We start from the raw sequence: 19,700 nt of genomic DNA, 5'->3' as shown, positions 1-19,700 counted from the left end.
TTAAAGATAACAGTACTGATTAACTCAAATTATAAGTATAGAAATGACCACTTTTGATATAAACTGAAGATCTTGCTCTTCAATTACAATCCTCCCATATTTCCCAAAGTTAGGATTCTGCTAAGAATCCTACGAGGATGATTAATTTTAAAGTGAGAGAAGTCAAACCTTAGGACTTTCTAAAAGACCAGACAAGTTTTGTTATTATTATACCTCTGTGGCTTCTATTATAGAAATGATAGGTTCTTAATCATATTCACACCCATGAAGTCTTTTCTTGAATGGCACAAACCAGGCTTTCTGTACTTAAAATGTTATGATTCCAATTCCTTTCTTTTAAGAAATAATCATCAACAATACTTGACAATTGTAATCTGCTGCTACGTAATCTAAAATAGGAGGGACATACATTAGTGGCTATTTTTAAGTAAACTAAATGATGATAAACTTAAGCAGTAGGAAGCGAGGCTAAATACATGGATCTGTTCATATTTACAGGATGCACTATAGAATACTTTGAGCACCCATGGCATATACATACATGATTGTGATAAACTCACAGATTGAAACTTGCCTATACATTTCATCACCTAAATATTTAGTTCTGCTAACTTATGTCTTCTATTAATAAGTTATATTATATTTGCAACCAACAGTCCACTAATAAAGCCCTCTGAGATCTTTACCTTTTCCTAACAAGGAGGGATAAGACTGACCTCTGAGGTGAGCAGGATGGTAAACCGGTTAGGCTGTTTAAAATGAAGTTTCATTACCTTGAAGTATTATAAATTCTCAAATAATAATATATCTTCAAATTGCTATATACGTAGTTTAAAAGTTTAAAAATTTTGTTAAAATTTTTAAAAAACTGTTAAAAAATAAAAGAATTGCTTCCCTTACATCAGTTCCCATACATCAGAAATGTACTTTTTTTTTGTTAATTTGCCTCTATGAATTATAACAAAGAGCTCGAATAATTGTACTTTGAAGTTCATAAAGGATCAAATATAGTAATATATCCAATCCATTTAAAAGTGATATAGTTTTGGCTTCAGGCTTTTATTTTAAAGGTTACAGAGGGCCAGATTATATGGCTATTGCAAACCTAGGAAATCTTTCAGATACATGAGATAAAAGAGAAAATTGAAAAGACAAAAGTAAATAAATTTTCCATTTTGTACCACCATTCAGTAGTAATAGAACTATTCAGTTAACCATTGGTTAAGTAGTTAATGATGCAAAAGTAACCATTCAGTTTATCTCCCTACATGATTCACATTATTAATGTGATTTCTAGACCTTACAGTAAATTAAAATACCTGTGTTTATTAAAAAATAAGTGTTTTAAATAAAAACATTAATTGAAAGTATAAAATCTTGGGCACTTAACTGAAATTAAGGTATGGGTCATGGTCATTTTGGAAAAAATATCACTAAAGATTGATATATTGTGCCAGAACATGGTTTCTTCTGTGTGCCTTTAATGAGTCCAATTCTTTTAACTTCAATCTATTTGGATGGCAAGGAATGGGGTGAAAATGGGCAGCTTGTTCACAAACACAAACCTTCTGGACATCTTATGAGTGATATGTTAATATGTTAAAATCATGAAAAACCTTTCTAAAATTACAATGATATACATGCCCTTTCAACACAAAAACGTTTGTCATCATTGATGGCATATAGCTTCTTCAGATCCTTTTCCCTTGCATAGAATTCCATTACAAACACCACCACACGACTAGTAAGTCAATATAAAATAACTTCTCCCAAATTCTCCTAATGTGATCAGTCCCCAATAAACACCAGAGAACAAATACCATCAACTTGCACAACAAAGAGTCCCAAGGCCTAAGAGGCTTAACACTCATATATCAGTCATGGCTGCATGGCCAGGAAAACGAACATCATGATGGACTCCTGCATTCTTCACATTGTGCTCATGGACAAAGTCAGTGTAGTTTCTATGAACAGGCTGGGGCGGGGATAAGGCCCTTGTGTTCCACTGGTTTCCACCACGTTGGCAGCAGTCACTGGCAGCAGAGAGCCTGGATGGTTGGGGAGTGGGAGGGGAGCACAGTTAGTCAATAGGAATAGGAGAAAATTGATGTGTAAGAGGTAATAAAAGAGAATGACCAGCATGCACCACTGCTACAAGCAGTTATCAACATCTCCATGCAAGCACATTAAAAAATAACAAAGGTGGGGAAATCCCACAAAGTTAAATGTAGTGGAAAATGTAAATATGAAAATATGTATAAGTAATCAGTCTGTTAAGTGATTAAATAAAGAAAAAATTTCATAGAGAGCAAGACACTCAGTATCTGTCCTTGATGTTGCTATCAAAATCAAGGCAGAAATGCTGTTTGAGGTTCTAATAAGAAATAATATTTATAATCAACTTAGTTAAAATATGTCATAGGGCAATTCTACATAAAGACAAAGGCACATATAAAAAAGGGCAATTGTGAAAATTATTCCCCAAATTAAGTGATCTCACAAATTAAGTGAAATCCAGGAAACAAAATTCAGAATGAGGTTGTTGGTTTTTTTTTAAAAAAATCTATGTTCAGAGGCCATGTAATTTTACATCGATGTTCCCAATTAACAAGAGAACTATTATTCCTTCTATAATCAAAGTTCACAGGAGCTTAGAATGAAATTCAAAAGGTACAAATAATGTGATGAGATTAAAAGCCCCTTCCAAGAAATAGATTTAGTAACTGTATTAGATGCCTTTTACACACAGTGCTATAGAACAGGCCTAGAGAACTATGAGAGTGAAACATGCACACAAGCAGTTCCTGGTTAGAAATGATCAGAGTCCTCCAGTAGAAAGAAAACATTTACCAAGGTTCAGAAAATCAGGGTTTTATGACATGGCAAAAAGGGCAGCATATACTTAAGATAACTATAAAGGAAAAAAAAATAACCCCAATTATAAAAGACATATAAAGATATTTAAATATAGTATTTTTTCTAACTCAACCAAAACATGAATATTCATTATGTTTCCATAGGAAAACTGAAAAAAACTGGCTAAAAGTTTTTTACAATAAAATCATCTTCTTTCCTTCAACTGAAATATAATTTGTTCATTAGATATAACCCATAAAATTCATGACCCTCAATATAGGGTCTTTGAAAATTTAGGACATTAAATTAAGTTTATGTTCTCCCTATATATGCAAGGTTTTCCAAATATTATTCAATTTTTTTATAAATGGTTTAAAGATTTAAGATAAATTGTATCTCAAAGGGTGATACTTATTGGATAATTGTAAGTTAAAGCTATGCCAAATCATTCACTGCAATTATGGTGTCATTTACAAGACACTAGGAAGAAAAAGCTACAGAAATGAACAGGGAGTAGGTTTAGATGAAGTTAGTTAAAAGTTGTCTGCCAGAAACAGAAAACAGTCCATTATTCTGCCCAACTGTTCAAACCTAGGGAGCATTTCTAAATGTTATTAATGTATCACTTTCTTTTCTTTTCTTTTTTAATATATTTTATTGATTTTTTACATAGAGGAAGGAGAGGGATAGAGAGTCAGAAACATCGGATGAGAGAGAAACATCGATCAGCTGCCTCCTGCACACCCCCCACTGGGGATGTGCCCGCAACCAAGGCACATGCCCCTGACCAGAACCGAACCCGGGACCCTTCAGTCCGCAGGCCGATGCTCTATCCACTGAGCCAAATCGGTTAGGGCAATGTATCACTTTCTAAAGGAGGACTTTTATAGTCATTTAAGAGTATTAAGAATCAAAGCATGCAGAAACAAAGAATGAAATATGGAATGCATTTTAAATTAGGGCTAGGGAGTCCATTAACACCAAGACACGTCGGTTCTGTATTATTCTTGTGCCACTGTTGACATACACTGAGGCTGATTAGGTTTTAAGGATCACCACTGTACTCCATTTCAGCAAGGGAGGTCACAGTACAATTACATAAGGACACACAGCTCCAAATTTTTCATTTTTCTTCTAAGTCAATATGCTCAGATTCAATATTCTCTCTTTACAAAGGCTGCACCAAAGGAACTAATTAACTAGATTTAAATATGTATGCATAAAAGTTGGAAACCTCAATAAAGATTTAGTGTTACAATACAGGATGCAAAGAAATCAGGCTCTTGTTCCATATTAATATAAAAGGTAAGCATGTATTAAGAAAATTCTTTTATAGTTTTTAAGTCCCAGAAGCACTACGTTCCCTTGCCAATAGGACTTGGCGGTAACACCAAGGAGATAAAACATAGCTGCTTATTGGAGCTGTGTTTTCAGTAAGAAATTGAAAAAAACTCTTCTTAATGGCTTAAAAAAATAAAAACTAACATTTGACATTTAGAAGCCTCACTATTCATACTTTGTGTTGTGCCCACATGCACACACACAAGTCCCCCCACCACACGCTCAAGTAGAAAGAAAAAATAATAGGGTAGATCCCCTCAATTTCAGAAACTAATCAAGTTATTGGGAACTTAATTAAAAATATGCCCAACCATCAAGAGCAAAGCACCTTGCAGTTAGTTAAGTCAAAATAACAGCGAAACACAATTACATAGGAAAGTCTGAAAATGATCACCAACCACTGTGGACCCACCACCATGAAGGAAGAACTGGTTGCACAGAAAGCTGACCAAAACCTTGAGATCACCACAGAAACTCATTAGATTTCAGGTAGTAAAACTAAGAGCAAGGAAAAAAAAGAGAGAGAAAAATCCTATGAATTAAAGTTCATTTCATAAATAAACACAAAATTTGAACAGATGATGCAACCAACGTGACCAGTCAATCACATAATTCCCAAAGAGCGCCCCAAGCCACATACATTTAATTGGGAAAAAATGAACCCCACAGATTAACCCAATAAGCCACAAAGTATCCATATTTGTATACTTACTATCAACCTAAAAAGAAAACAACAACCCTGGAAATCTAAACAAATGAAATCTCTTCCCTCTCATCAGGAGTATTTCATGCTTTGTTTTATTGGACTATAATCATGTTTCCCTTATGCCTTTTTCTTCAGTCTTTAAAGAAGAAAACACATCCAAAGGGTAGCACCATGTTGTATGGAATAACATGTAACAAACATATTTTCCTTATAGGATTAGGAAAAGGTTCTATTGACTATCATTGAAATCTTTTTTAACAGACTGCCCCCCCGCCCCCGCATCAAAATTCTCAGGTCATGCTAACCAAAATAAGGAGAGCTGTCTGATGGTCTTCATTTAGACAACTGCACTCCTGAGCTTCTTCATCCATAGCTCTTATTTTTCCCATCCCAGTAACTGCTTAATAATATGCCTCTTTTCAGCTTACAAATATGAATAATTTGCTTTCAATCATTTAAATCAGTTATAGCTGGGAACTTATAATACCATTAAGCAAGCAATATTTTCTTTTCGCTTAAGGAGCTAACAAACCATTTCCTGTCATGCTGGTCTGTCCCAGGACTCCTTGGAAGATTCTCCGTCTCCACCAACAAGGAACCAGAGGGAATGGAAGAAGTCACCAGCGGAGTAGATCTCATACCCCAAGCCTTTGGACACAAGTTATAAAAATCATTTATCTTGCCTAGATAAAGGATACCTTTACCAATTAAAAGAACATTAAAATGGAATACTATCTACATAGTCAACAAATATAATGTAAATAAATTCTTGTCTGTTATACGTCACCTTGAAGATAGATAGTAATCTAACTGAGTATTAATATTTGATTCATTTTATAGGATTTACAGGAACAGAAAGTTTTACAGAGCACCTGTTCTATTCACACCTTAGAGAAAATAAAAGAGGGTTTCACATTACTAAGCCACTTTAGAGATAAAAGAAAAAACTCTTTCAGTTATATCACTATGAAATTCAATTAATAAAATACTATTTTCTGTAATAATTAAGTACAGTGTTCTAGTGCTTTAGAAGCTTAATATTAAGAAGACTTACCTGTTGAGAGCCATTACTCTGAGTTGAAACATTACTGTGAACACTGTAAGGGGGAGAAATCTATTAAAATCTATTAAAAACCATATACTGGTATAGGGCTTCATGTTGTCAGATGACAATAAAAGTAGCTATATTTTTAAACACATTAATTTTGTTTCAAATAAAGAAAAAAATTACTGTTGCTTAAAACAAAGAATGTAAGGTACCCAGAAAACATTTGCTTTTATAAGCACACACTTACTTTTCTATAGTCTGCTTATTTGGTATTTCCATGTATTTTAATTGTGCTTTAGATGTACTAAATGTGTTTTAGATGTACTACTAATCTTGTTTATTCACTGGACAATATATCTCAAAGATGACAAAATAAAGATAGCAGCACAAATGATGCCTTAAATTCAAGGCATTAAGCACAAACACCTACATAAACTTATCTGTCACTTCTTTGGTATATTCCTACCCTCTCAAGATTTTCCAGTGTCAGCCATAGCTCAGCATTTTATAACTCAAAAGGCCTTAGTATAAAGTTAGAAACTTCTCTGTATACCTTTCCCTCCAAATGATTTATTAATATGTTTTTAAATTTTTAATTTCACTCATTTTCTTCACTGCCTCTCACAAAGCACTTAAAAAACGTAAAGCTATATAATTCAACAAAATAGGAAAACTCAGAAGAGCTGCTAAGAAAAAAAAAAGAACATTCAATGAAATAAGAACTCAAAGAGGAAATAATAACACAATACAATGAAGGGGAGAGAGGATACTTTCAGACCCTCTAGCATAAACATAATTAGTATTCTAAAGTAAAGAATTCAACTAAGGCAACAAAAATTTTGTTCAAAGTTTAAAAAGTTCCTCGAAAATGATAAAGAAATGAGAGATTTAATGAGTGCCCTGGCCAGCGCTGCTCAGTGATTAGTGTTGGTCTGTGCACCGAAGGGTCTCTGATTTGATTCCGTTCAAGGGCATGTACTTGGGTTGCAGGTTTGATCCCTAGCCCTGGTTGGGACATGTGCAGGAGGCAACCAATTAATGTGTCTCTCTTACATTGATGTTTCTCTCTTCCCCCCGTTCTTTTCTCCTCCTCCCCCCTCCTTTCCACTCTCTGAAAAGCAATGGAAAAAATATCTTCAAGTCAGAATTCTAAAAAAGTAATTTAAAAAAGAATGCTTCTTAAACACATATACATGCAAAAATAACATAAAATCCTTTAAAAAATAAGATTTAATGAGCACTGAGTTCCAGAAAAATGAGATACAGAATTAAATACAGTCAGCCCTTTATTGTTAATTATTGACCTTCGAGGACAAGTAAAGAATATTTCAGTTACCCCAAAGAAGATCTAAAAGCCAATTATTGTTAGTATCAGGTTGGCACAGACTTCCCAATAACAATACTCAAGAATATTATACCCAGCCAAGATGTCTTTCTAATAAAAGGAAATAGGCAAAGCTTATCAATCACAAACAAACTCTGAATGCAGCATCCAGGAGCCTTTCTTAGAGGAGTAACAGCAAAACAAAAATTATCTGATGATGAAAGGACTTAAAAAAGGCTCACATGCCCTGGCCAGTTTGGCTCAGTGAATACAGTATTGGCCCGAAGAGGGAAGGGTTGCAGGTTTGATTCCTGGTCAAAGGCACGTACCTCGGTTGCAGGTTCCCCAGCCCTGGTAGGGGCGCATGTGGAAGGCAACCAATAGATGTATCTATCTCACATTGAGTTTTCTCTTTCTCTCTCTCCCCCTCCCCCATCCCTTCCACTCACTCTCTAGAAATCAATGGAAAAAAAATATCCTCTGGTGAGGATTAAAAAATAAAAAGAACTCACAAATGAAAAAGTCTTGCTAAAAGGCTGAGTAATGAAGGAAGTCATTTTATGTTTGTTTGTTTTTTTAATCCTCACCCGAGGATATTTTTTTAATTTTAGAGAGAGGAAGAGGGAGAGACAGAGAGAAACATCAATGTGAGAAACATTGGTCGGTTGTTCCTATATGCACTCCAACCAGGATCAAACCCACAACCTAGGTATATGCCTTGACCAGGATGTGCAGGTGTACAGGATGATGCTCCAACCAACGAAGCCACTCAGCCAGGGCCATTTCATGCTATTTTTAAATTAATTACATCTCTATTATAAGTTGAGTCACCAGAATTTGCACTACCATTGCCTGGATTCAAATCTAAGCCACAGCACTAGCTATTACTCTCAGAATTTCAGGTTCCTCATTTGCATGAAACTATTAGGAATATTAAATTAATTAATAATAGCAAAGCACAAAGAACACTGATAAATAAAATGAACCGGAAAAAAATATTGTTTAATGTAGATCTGTTGCCAAGGCAAATGTAAAAATATACATGTCAGGCATGAGTTATTTTTACTACTAATAATGTTGCTCTTCTCAGAGTACATTATATGCTGGTTTAAGTAACAAATAATCCCAAATATTAATGAAATCTGATCCCACCTGATTGGTACAGAAATTAGACTCACTACTCTATGGTCCCCTAAATTACTCTCTGGAGCTTTTACTTTAACTGGGAATAACCCCAGGAAGTGATGGATAAAAGATGAATAATTACATGAGGAAAAAGTACTTAAATAACTGATGTTAACTGTATCAGAGCACTTTGTTTTCAAACAATTTGAAATATTGAAAGTACTATTTTCTCATAATTATACATATTCTTTCACCTCCACTAATATGAAAGTAGGAGCACTTCTCACTACTGACATAATCTAAGCTTCCCCTTTTAAAGGATCACCTGCAATAACTGATACCTGTTGCTTTTGTACCACCTCTATTCATCTTCTCCTCCACCTTCTTCTTTTCCTCTTTTCTGTCTGCAAAATTCTATGCTAAGCCTGTACAAAAAATGTGATCTTTTAAAATGTCAGCTCTTAAGATACTTCATATTATTAGTCAAGACTCACAAGAAAATAGAAGATAAAATAGTACAAGTAAAATGACTGACATCAGCCAATTTAAAAATTCGTTATTCAAACTGGCATAGTACAAGGTCAAGAAGCTTTTTAGGTCAAATAGTTTTGCTTTTTCAAACAGTACTGTTTTCCATGGTTCACTGGAGCAAAATTGTTCATGCAAACAGAACTACAAGGGCAAGACTAAAAGGGCATTCATGTCAGTCCAAGCTCAGGCTCTCAAGCTCCACTGAGTAATGCTGAATAACCTTCAGCTGAGTGCCCGCCCCCCCAACCACCACTTTCATTTCTAAAAGTTTATTCTAATAAAAAAGCAATAAAGTATCATCACTTAAATATCCCGTTTCTAATGTGTTCATTACTCAAGAAAAAAAATCATTATTAAAGTTAAATTAATTTTAATTTTAGGAAACTATACAGTCACTCATTTTCTAGTCAGAAATGTGTATTTCAAAAAATTTGTAAAGGATGACAAACTCTTACATAATAAAAGACTTAATTTTTTCAACTACATATCATTGCTTGTTTTGTTTATATTTCTGCTGACTTCACCAGGTTATATTCTTTAAGATCTAATATTCTGTCCTAGCTTCCCTTTCAGGAAAGCAAGACATGATCTATTAAACAAACAACAAAACAAATTTAAAAAGTTAAAAAAATACAGAACATCTGTAACATTTCTCCACCATTACCTTGACAGCACTGGTTATATGTAACTCCAAGGAAAACAAAATAACCAACAGCTAAAGAAATTTCAGGGATACCTTTCAAAAAGCAGAGTGCTTTTGTGATGAATCAATAATCACAGCATAGCTTTCTAGGTGAAAAAAAAACTAAGACATCTCAAGGTGAGGCTGACCATACTCAGTGTACACAAATTTTAAAAATATATTTTAATGTCCTGAATCTGATACTTTAACAGGCATTCCAGAAAACTGATGCACACCAAGGTTGAGAAGCATTATTTGAAACTGTATAATGTAATATACACTATTAAAATTTATTGCTTCATCAGAAGTAGGACTTCCAGAATTATGGTTTGAGGATCCTCTCCCCAGTAAAACAAAGATTAAGCTAGTGACAATTATTTTTTTTTAATCATCAAAAGGCATATATCAAGTGGAGAAACATTTATTCAAGAAAATCTTCTAATTCTCAAGAGCCAAGCCTGGCAGTTAAGCCACAATTTGCTCCCATTTCCCATTTTCCCAAGTTCCGTGTTGTGAAAGCTCTATTCTAGGCTGGTGCAGCCAAAAAAATGAACTCTTTTTCAGCAATGCAAACTTTAAATCAGTTATTTTAAATATGTTCAGAAAATAAAGAAATCAAATCTAAAGAAATAAGGGCAAGTATGAGAACAATGTCTACAACAAATACGAGAATATAATTAAAGAGTGAAATTGTAAAAACAAAAAACAAATTCTGGAGTTGAAATGAACAATAACTAAAAAGAAAATTCACTAGGAAAACACAATGGCAGATTTGAGTAGGTGGAAGAATAAGTAACTTGATTATAGGTCAAGTGAAATTATCTAGTCTGAGCTACAGAAAAAAAAAGAAAAAAGAAAAAATGAAGGAAGACTATAGGACACCATCAACTGTAGCAACATGTATAATGGGAGTCTCAGGAGAAAAAAGCAAGAAGATAATTTGAAGAAATAATGGCTGAAAACCCCCAAATTTGATGAAAACAATATACCATAGAAAAGCAACCAGAAGAGAACTGGATTGGAAATACTTATATCAGACAAAATAGACTAAAATAAAAATGTTACTGGAGAAGAAGAGGGACATCTACACTAATAAAAGAGAAACATGCAAATTAACCATCACTCTGCTAGGCCAAGCCACGCCCACCACCCAATTAGAGTATGCAAATTAACCCATCAAAGATGGTGGGTAAATTTGCATATGCAGGTGGGGCGGGCAGCACCATGGCCCACCCCTGGGGGTCCGGGTCCATCGGGGGCTGGGGGAGGCCTGGCGGGCAGCACCAGGCGCTGCTGACAAAGTACCAGTCCATCCGGGCCCTGGGAGGCGGGGTGGGCAGCGCCAGACGCCACCCGCAGGGTCCGGGTCCATCGCAGGCCCCGGGAGGGGCAGAGGCCTGTCTAGCCATGCCTGGGGGAACCTGGGAACATCGCCGCCCAGAGAGGAGCAGCCAGCCGGCCTAGCCACTCCCGTGGGGCCCCTGGAACATCGCTGCCCCGGGGAGGCGCGGCTGGGCCCGCCTAGCCACTCCCATGGGGCCCCTGGAACATCGCAGGCAAGGGGTTGCTGAGACCTAGACAGAGCCTCTGGCCACAGATTCACAGCTTCGCGGAGACCGACTCCACCAGGCCGCCCGGTGGCTATGTGGCCAGGCCACAGGGTGCCCTTCAAGATGTGACACAGAGAGGAGGTGCGGGAGGAAATCCAGAGAATGGGATGTGAAGTTCAAGACTCACTTCCTTTGGGCTTTGTCCTTCTTAGTCTTGGTTCTTTTCTTTCAGGCCTGGAGCCCAAGCACTGCAGGAGAGAGGGATGGATGAAGGCCGAATGTGGAAGAGGCGCGAGGCCCGACTGCGGGGCTGCCTGAGGGACGGCTCCAGGGTGAGTGCCACAGCTTTGGCAAAGTGGCTGGCCAGGAGGCGGGTATTCCAAGGGGCGCTGAGCAGTGCCTCACCATCCCTCTATGAGGACACCCCACACAGGCGCTGCCTTCGCCAGCAGGCTCTGGGCAATATCTGCAAGTGCCATTGCAACCTCTAACATTCTGGGCAAAGAACTGACCCTGTGCTCCTCTGGGTACCAGGCTTGCTAGGAGTGTGCTGTCACCAACGCCATAGATGAAAGGCAAAAACCTGGCTAGGCGGGGTGAACCAGAGGGGGCTCTGGCTGGGGCAGGGGACCAGCGGCGGGCAGGGATCTGCCTCGCCTGCAGAGGGAGAGGTTCTGCAGTAGCCCCAAGATGCGGGTGGGCCCAGCCAGGGTTCAAGGGGCATGGAAGGACACCCAGGCAGAGGGGCAAGGACCCGCAGCCCTGAGGCGGGGGTTGAGGGGCGGTGCCACCTCAGTGGAGGGGTGCCTCACTGCAGGGTACCGGACTGACCGATGTGATTCAGAGAAGCTCCCAGTGCTAACCGGCCTCACCCAGGCGGCCTTCGCACTTCAGAGGCGGTGACTCCTGCTCTCGCCTTGACCCAAAAGCAAGCCCGCGCTGCCTTGCCCCATGGCAGAGCATGCCTAGGCAGTGAGTGTGAAGCCTTCCACCTGCTCCGGAGAAGGGTGAGGCAGTAAAGAATGGGGGCAGGGGACCGGGGAGAGGAAAGAATGTAGAGCATCCACAATGAAGAGGTGCTTGAGAAAGAGGCTCGAAAGCCTGACGGGAACTTTTGTTCTGTTTGCTAGGTGGCTGCCCCTTAGGAAGGGCAGAGAGCATGGCTCTGAGGCCTCCCTGCACACTGAGTCAAGTTCCACAGCCAACTGGAATTGGCCGCAGTTTCCTGGTCTGTAAAATGGATTAAGCGTGTCCCAGTGCCTTCACTGAGCTTTGATGGCCAATTGAGATTTTATATAAGGAAAATGAGGGACTAAGTGAGAAAAAAAAAGGAAGGGCAAACAACACAAAAGAAAGACTGGAAGGAACCTGTAAACCCATTGTCACTTAAATAGGGAATATAGTCAATAGTGCTGTAACGATGGTATGATGCCAAGTGGGTACTGGAAATATCAGGGAACACTTTGTAAAGTATATGATTGTCTAACCACTATTCTGTAACTAATATAAAATCTGAAACCAATACAAAATAATATTGAATGTAAAGAAATGAAAATTGGAGTGAAATTTTTATAAATTTCGAAGTTTAAATAAAGGCTGTAAAGGAAGGAAGGGGGAGAATAAAAATAGTGTTTTTCATTTTACCACTTTATTGTCTTTTCAGTACATAAAAAAGATAATTGTCTTTATATGGTGCTTTTATACTTTTCTAAGTCATTGTCTCATTTTAATTTCAGGGCAACTTAAAGACAAGATCATTATTCCCTCCACTATTCAAAGAAAGGAAATCTTGGTATCTGGTCCCAATGATTTAATCGTCAAGCCCTTATTGTAAAGCAGGGTTAGTAAAATTTTCTGTGAAGGGTCATATCTATACTAATAAAAGCCTTGGGGGTGATCAGGCCAGCAGGGGAGGGTAGTTGGGGGCAATCAGGCCGACAAAGGAGCAGTTAGGTGTCAATCAGGCCGGCAAGGGAGCAGTTAGGGGGCAATCAGGCAGGCACGCGAGCAGTTAGGAGCCAGTGGTCCCAGATTGTGAGAGGGATGTCCGACTGCAGGTTTAGGCCCAATCCCACAGGGATCGGGCCTAAACCTGCAGTCGGACATCCCCTGAGGGGTTCCAGATTGGAGAGGGTGCAGGCTGGGCTGAGGGATACCCTCCCCAGTGCACGAATTTCATGCACTGGGCCTCTAGTTTTATCATAACAAAAGAATCCAACAATTATAAACATACTAGTGGCCCGGTGCACAAAATTCATGCACGGGAGGGGGGGTTCCCTCAGCCCAGCTTGCACCCTCTCCGATCGGGGACTTCCCTCTCGCAATCTGGGACTGCTGGCTCCTAACCGCTCACCTGCCTGCCTGCCTGATCGCCCCTAACTGCCACTGCCTACCTGCCTGATTGTCCCTAACCCCTCTGCCTGCCTGCCTGACTGCCCCTAACTGCCTCTGCCTACCTGATTTCCCCTAACTGCCGTTCCCTGCTGGCCTGATCTCACCCCCATTTGCCCTCCCCTGCCGGCCAGATCACCCCTAACTGCCTCTACCTCAGCCCCCACCACCATGGCTTTGTCTGGAAGGAAGTCGGATGTCCGGAAGATGGCTGGTCGATCTGGTCTAATTAGCATATTACCCTTTTAGTAGTAAAGATAGATTATATAGGATAAGATTGCTTAAATGGGGTTGGGGGAGCCTTTTTCAGCAAGAGGAGATGGTCTTGGCAGACAAAAATACATAATCCCTATATCTGGACTGATAGCTAGCCATATGCACTATACTGCCAAACTGGTCATTAAAAAATTGAACTGCTTCCTTATACCTTACACCAAACAGCTGCTGCCCTTAAAACCCCTCCTCAGCCCCCACCTTAGGTTCTGCCTTCACAGTTCACCCAGATTAGGTTCTGATTGGTCAGTTTCTATGCCAGTCAGCATCAAAAGCTCTGCCTCTTAGGCAGCCATTGGCTCCTCGTACTTCACCCAGATTTAGTTCTGACTGGTCAGTTTCAATGCCAGTCAGCAGCAAAGGCTCCGCCTCTTAGGCAGCCATTGGCTCCTCGCACTTCACCAAGATTTGGTTCTGATTGGTCAGTTTCTATGCCAGTCAGCGTCAAAAGTTCTGCCTCTTAGGCAGCCATTGGCTCCTTGCAGTTCACCCAGATTTGGTTCTGATTGGTCGGTTTCTATGCCAGTCAGCATCTCCAGGCCTGATCAGAGAGGCGGGGCTGATCAGCAGCCTCAGAAAGAGAGGCAAGGGCTGATCAACAGCTGCCACGGAGGCTGTGGATCAGACCTTGCTTCTCTCTCTGGGCCTCTCTCTGGGCCTAATCCGCAGCCCCTTTGGCAGTCAGTGCTGGGTCGCCACGTTATGGACCCTGGCTCTTTATATATATATAGATATGCACCTAACAAAAAGCCTCAAAATACATGAAGCAAAAACTGAAAGAATTGAAGGGAGGAATAGACAATAATTGAAGACTTCAAAACCCTAGTCTTAATACTAAATAGAACTAGGCAAAAGGTCAATGATGAAGTAGAAGTCTTGAACAACAATATAAACCCACTAGACCTGTAACAGACATCACAGAACACTATACTCAACAACAGCAAAATCTACATTCTTCGCAAGCTCACATGGACCATCTTCTAAGGAAAATATGCTAGGCCATAAAACAAGTCTCAATAAATTTAAAGACTTCAAAATCATATATATTATGTTCTTTAACCATAATGGTATAAAATTACAAAAAAAAAAAAAAAAGTGCCCTGGCTAGCATTGCTCAATGGTTAGAGTGTCAGCCTGGGCACCAAAGGGTTGCAGGTTGGATTCCCGAACAAGGGCACATACCTGGGTTGCAGGTTAGTCCCTGGCCCTGGTCCCGGTGTGTGTGGGAGACAACCAATCAATGTGTTTCTCTCACATCAATGATTCTCTCTCTCTCCCCCTTCCCTGCCTTCCATTCTCTCTAAAAATCAATGGAAAAATTATCCTCAGGTGAGAATTAACAACAAAAAAAGACAGTAAAATTTAAGATACTCACAAATATGTGGAAATCAAGCAACACCTCTCAAGTAATCAATGGAACAAAGAAAATAAATCACAACAGAAATTAGAAAATAATTTGGGACAAATAAAAATGAAAATATTATATACCAAAACTTATGGAATGTGATTCAAGTAGTGCTTTGCAGGGAAATTTATAGCTATAAATGTTATATTAAAAAAATAATAAGGATCTTGCCCTGTCCGGTGTGAATCAGTGGTTGGAGCATTGGCCCATACACCAGAGGGTCACGGGTTCGATTTCTGACCAAGGACTATATGTGGGTTGCAATTCAATCCTGGCCCCGGTTGGGGCTCTTGCAGGAAGCAACCAATCGATGTGTCTCTCTCACATAGGTATTCTTTCTCTCTCTCTCTCTTTCTCTCTCTCTCTCTCTCTCTCTCTCTCTCTCTCTCTGTCTCTTACTCTCTCTGCCTCTCCCTCCCTCCCTTCCATTCCCTCTAAAAATCAACAGAAAAATATCTTCAGATGAGGATTAACCAAAAAACAAAAAACATAATAAAGATCTCATATTAAAAATCTAATCTTCTACCTTTAAGAAACTAGAAAAAGGGGAGCAAATTAACCCTAAGGCAAGCAGAGGAAATGAAATAATCTATCAGAGTAAAAAATTATAAAATAGCCCTAGCCAGTGTGGCGTCAGCCTGCAGACTGAAGGGTCCCGGGTTCGATTCCAGCCAAGGGCACATGCCTGGGTTGTGGGCTCAATCCCCAGTGGGGGGCATGCAGGAGGCAGCCGGCTGATGATTTTCTCTCATCACTGATGTTTCTCTCTCTCTCTCTCCCTCTCCCTTCCTCTCTGAAATCAATAAATATATATTTTTAAAAATTATAAAATAGAGAAAAATTGATGAAACCAAAAGCTGTTCTTTGAAAAGGCTAACAAAACTGACAAACTTGTCCTGGTAGCTGTGATTCAGTGGTTAGAGCACTGGCCCGCATACCAAGAGGTTGGGGGTTTGATTGTCAGTCAGAGCATATACCTAGGTTTTGGGTTTGATCCCCAGTTGGAGCATGTATGGAGGCAACCGATAGATGCTTCGCTCTCTCTAAAAATCAAGAAAAACATATCCTCGGGTAAGGATTTAAAAAAATGAATAATGAGGCATCACTAGCAACCTTCCTATATAATCTATAGATATAAAAGGCTACTATGCAAAGTGTCCCCTTGGGAGTTCGACAGGGGACTGGGAGTTTGATCGCTTGCTATGATGTGTGCTGACCACCAGGGGACAGTGCGGAACATGGCGGGTGACCAGTGGCAGCAGTGGGGTGCTGGGGGAGCAAGGGAAGGAGGAGGCTGGGAGGTGGGAAGCAGGGAGGTGGGAAACCTGATAGGCCCTGATTGCCAGCCAGGCCTAGGGACCCTACCCATGCACGAATTTCGTGCACTGGGCCTCTAGTAAAAGCATAATATGCAAATCAACCGAACTGCAGAACAACAGGTTGCTATGATGCGCACTGACCACCAGGGAGCAGACACTAAATGCAGAAGCTGCCCCCAGCCTGCAGGCCCCAAATCAGCCAAGCAGGTGCCAGCAGGGGCCCCCCGATCGCCCTGCCGGTCACCCCACAGATTGGTCCTGATAGCCAGCCAGGCCTAGGGAACCTACCCATGCATGAATTTCATGCACCAGGCCTCTAGTATAATAATAAAAAGGAAAAGGGAATAATATGAACAACTGTATGGCACAAATTACATAACTTAAATGAAATGGAAAAATTCTAGAAAAACATAACTTCAAAACTGGCTCAAAATGAAATCTGAATAGACCAATAACAAGAGATTGAATTCGAAATTTTAAAACTTCACACCAAGAAAAAATCCAGGCAAGATGGCTTTAATAGTGAATTCTACCATACCTTTTAAAGAATACCAATTCTTTACAAACTCTTTCCAAAAGATAGGAGAGAAGGAAACATTTCCCAACTCAATTTGGTGAAGCCAGATACCTGATACCAAAAACAGGTGAAGACATTACAAGAAAACTACAGACCTATATCTTAGATGAATATAGACAACAACTCCACAACAAAATGTTAGTGAACCAAATACAGCAACATGTAATATAAAAAGAAGGATTATACACCATGACAAAGTGGAATTTATCCCACAAATAAAATTAAATGCTTATCTGCAAATCAACCTTTCTTTGAATGCATTGTGTGCAAGGACCATAATTTATTCATCTTTAAATCCTCAGTCACCTACCAATAACTAATGTATGTCATTCTCATTATAAATAGCACATCCACACCCACCCGACTTTTTATTTCTTTAAACTGCATTATTTTATTTTTTGTGTCTGGCATTATGTGTCTGTTCCCAAATGCTTAGTGACAACTTAAAAACTTTGATAGATCTTCAAAATACTTGTTCAATTAATGATAGCAACTACATAAATTTTAAAAATTCTATGTCAATTCCTAAGATGCAAGACATTACCCACCTGAGTTCTTCAGGTTTTGCTGTACCTGCTGACAGAATTAAAAAAAAAAAAAAAGTCCCATTAGTTTCCACTTACATGGTAAACTGCATCACTGTTCATAAAAGCAAGTCTGGACTAAATGTTTTGTAAGCTGTGGTTCCCAACCATAGATTTAAAAACCTTCATTTCACATCATTAAAGTCAACATGGCAATTACTTCCATTTTTAAAATAATAAATAAAATAAGCGTATATCTCTTCTTTGAAAACAAAACCATCAGCAAGCCTTCTAGAGTGCGCTGACAATGGAGCATTGTCAGTTCAAAAATAACAGGTAACTTACGAGTTTTAAACCATCACTAATGGAAATGGCTTCATTAATAGCTATATATTATTTAATGTATAGCCATACCAAAATTATAAATATAAATCACATTTTTTAAAAATTGACACTGCCAAACATTAGATCAGGGCAGTTGTTTCTAGACAATTGGTGATGACCCCAATATTGAACATACTTAAAATTCAGTCTATATTTTATTTTTAAAAAATGTTTTTATTTGTTTGAGAGACGGAGGGGAAGGGAAAGAGAGAGAGAAACATCAGTGAGAGAGAAACATCGATCGGCTGCCTCCTGCATACGGCCTACTGGATCAAGCCCACAACCTGGGCATGTGCCCTGACTGGGAATTGAACCAGAACCTCTCAATGCATGGGACAATACTCAACCAGCTAAGCCACACCAGCCAGGGCTCAATCTGTATCTTAATACAAACTTAGACTTGAAACCAAACGTAAGTTTTAGTTTCTTTGTCAAAGTAAACCACGCTTGTTATTATATAATTGAAGTAATTTACTGGAAGTAACATTTATGAATTTGCAAATATCTATGGTAAATATACAGTGATGATTAAATTTATTATTTAATAACTGTTATTTCACAGAATCCTTAATAAATTGTAATACCATATGACATAATCTTTACTTAAAATTTATTCATCACTTATCAATATTTTTTAAAGTTCCTAAGGGAATTTTAAATTTTATTATGAGTGAGATCTAAAAGACAAAAAGGGAAGGAAAATGTTTTTCTGCAGAATAACTAAATTAGTTAATATGAACAAAAAATGAACACAAACTTGGTACAGTGTTTAAATTGGGATTAAGATAAAGTTTAATCTCAGCAACCATGTAGGCTTTTTCCTTTTGTATTTTATTTTATTAAATTGATTATGCCTGAATCAAATTCAATAAATGAAGAGTACTTTAGTTGACTCTAACAAACTTAAGAATCAGACAACATCTTCTCAAGTAAACAATACTAGTACCAACAACATGATGAACTGCCAACAACGAACAGTCCTTTGAAACAGGGCTGCATTCACCTTTCATCTGTAGAGTTCGTCGAGAATATCGTTTGCTGGGTCTTCTTTCAAAGGATGTTGATCTTCTTGCTTTATTGGTTTTTGTGGTCTGATACTCAGTTTTCCCACTAAAATAAGTAAGATATTAACAGGAATAAGATAATTTAAGACCTACAGTAATCAGACACATAAATGGGAGAAAGTCTACATTCTTTAACCACCCTGAATTTCATCCTGAGGGAAGTGCTGCTAGTAATAGTCTTGATGTCTCCTTCGTGACATCATTCTTTCACTCTTAGGTTTGTGTAAAATATGCAATACACAAATTAAATATAATTTTTTCTTAAGCATGCACATCACCTAACATACTAAAAAGTTAGATGTCAGTGCTTTTATGGAACTCCTTTCTCTTCAATGCAAACTGTGCAATTAACTCAAGATTTTTTCTAATTGCAATATAGTTTTCAGAATAATTTTCCAGAAATATTTAAAACTATTGTCCCATTGTCCTTGATTTCCATTGAAATTGTTAAGAAAATGCCTCCCCACTTTTAATATAGATAGAATAGAATGAATCCCACAAAATTATCTTGCCACATTATTTACAATTCTTCTTTAAAGCTGTACTGACTGATTCTCATGGCATGTTAAAAACTCACAATTAATAATATACTCTCAGGTA

General features: G+C 38.6%; 1 protein-coding gene across 4 annotated transcripts in view; it reads right to left on the bottom strand.

Moving 5' to 3' along the window:
* The window catches only part of EPB41L5 (erythrocyte membrane protein band 4.1 like 5), a 186,326-nt gene that overhangs the window by 86,308 nt on the left and 80,318 nt on the right, over window positions 1-19,700 (bottom strand). For 2 of the 4 annotated variants that reach the window (XM_080671033.1, XM_080671034.1), the window contains exons 13-16: window positions 19,040-19,146; window positions 17,677-17,704; window positions 5,958-6,000; window positions 5,436-5,551 (exon numbers count right to left, since the gene is read on the bottom strand). In XM_080671033.1, coding sequence (XP_080527159.1) covers window positions 5,436-5,551; window positions 5,958-6,000; window positions 17,677-17,704; window positions 19,040-19,146 — 294 coding nt within the window. Of the gene's footprint in view, window positions 1-209; window positions 2,049-5,435; window positions 5,552-5,957; window positions 6,001-17,676; window positions 17,705-19,039; window positions 19,147-19,700 lie in introns of those variants that run through there. The other 2 variants (XM_080671036.1, XM_080671035.1) reach the window with 2 other exon arrangements.

This window comes from Plecotus auritus (assembly GCF_963455305.1).
Source record: "Plecotus auritus genome assembly, chromosome: 5".
Lineage (NCBI taxonomy): Eukaryota > Metazoa > Chordata > Mammalia > Chiroptera > Vespertilionidae > Plecotus > Plecotus auritus.
This window is presented reverse-complemented; position numbering and strand designations above follow the sequence as displayed.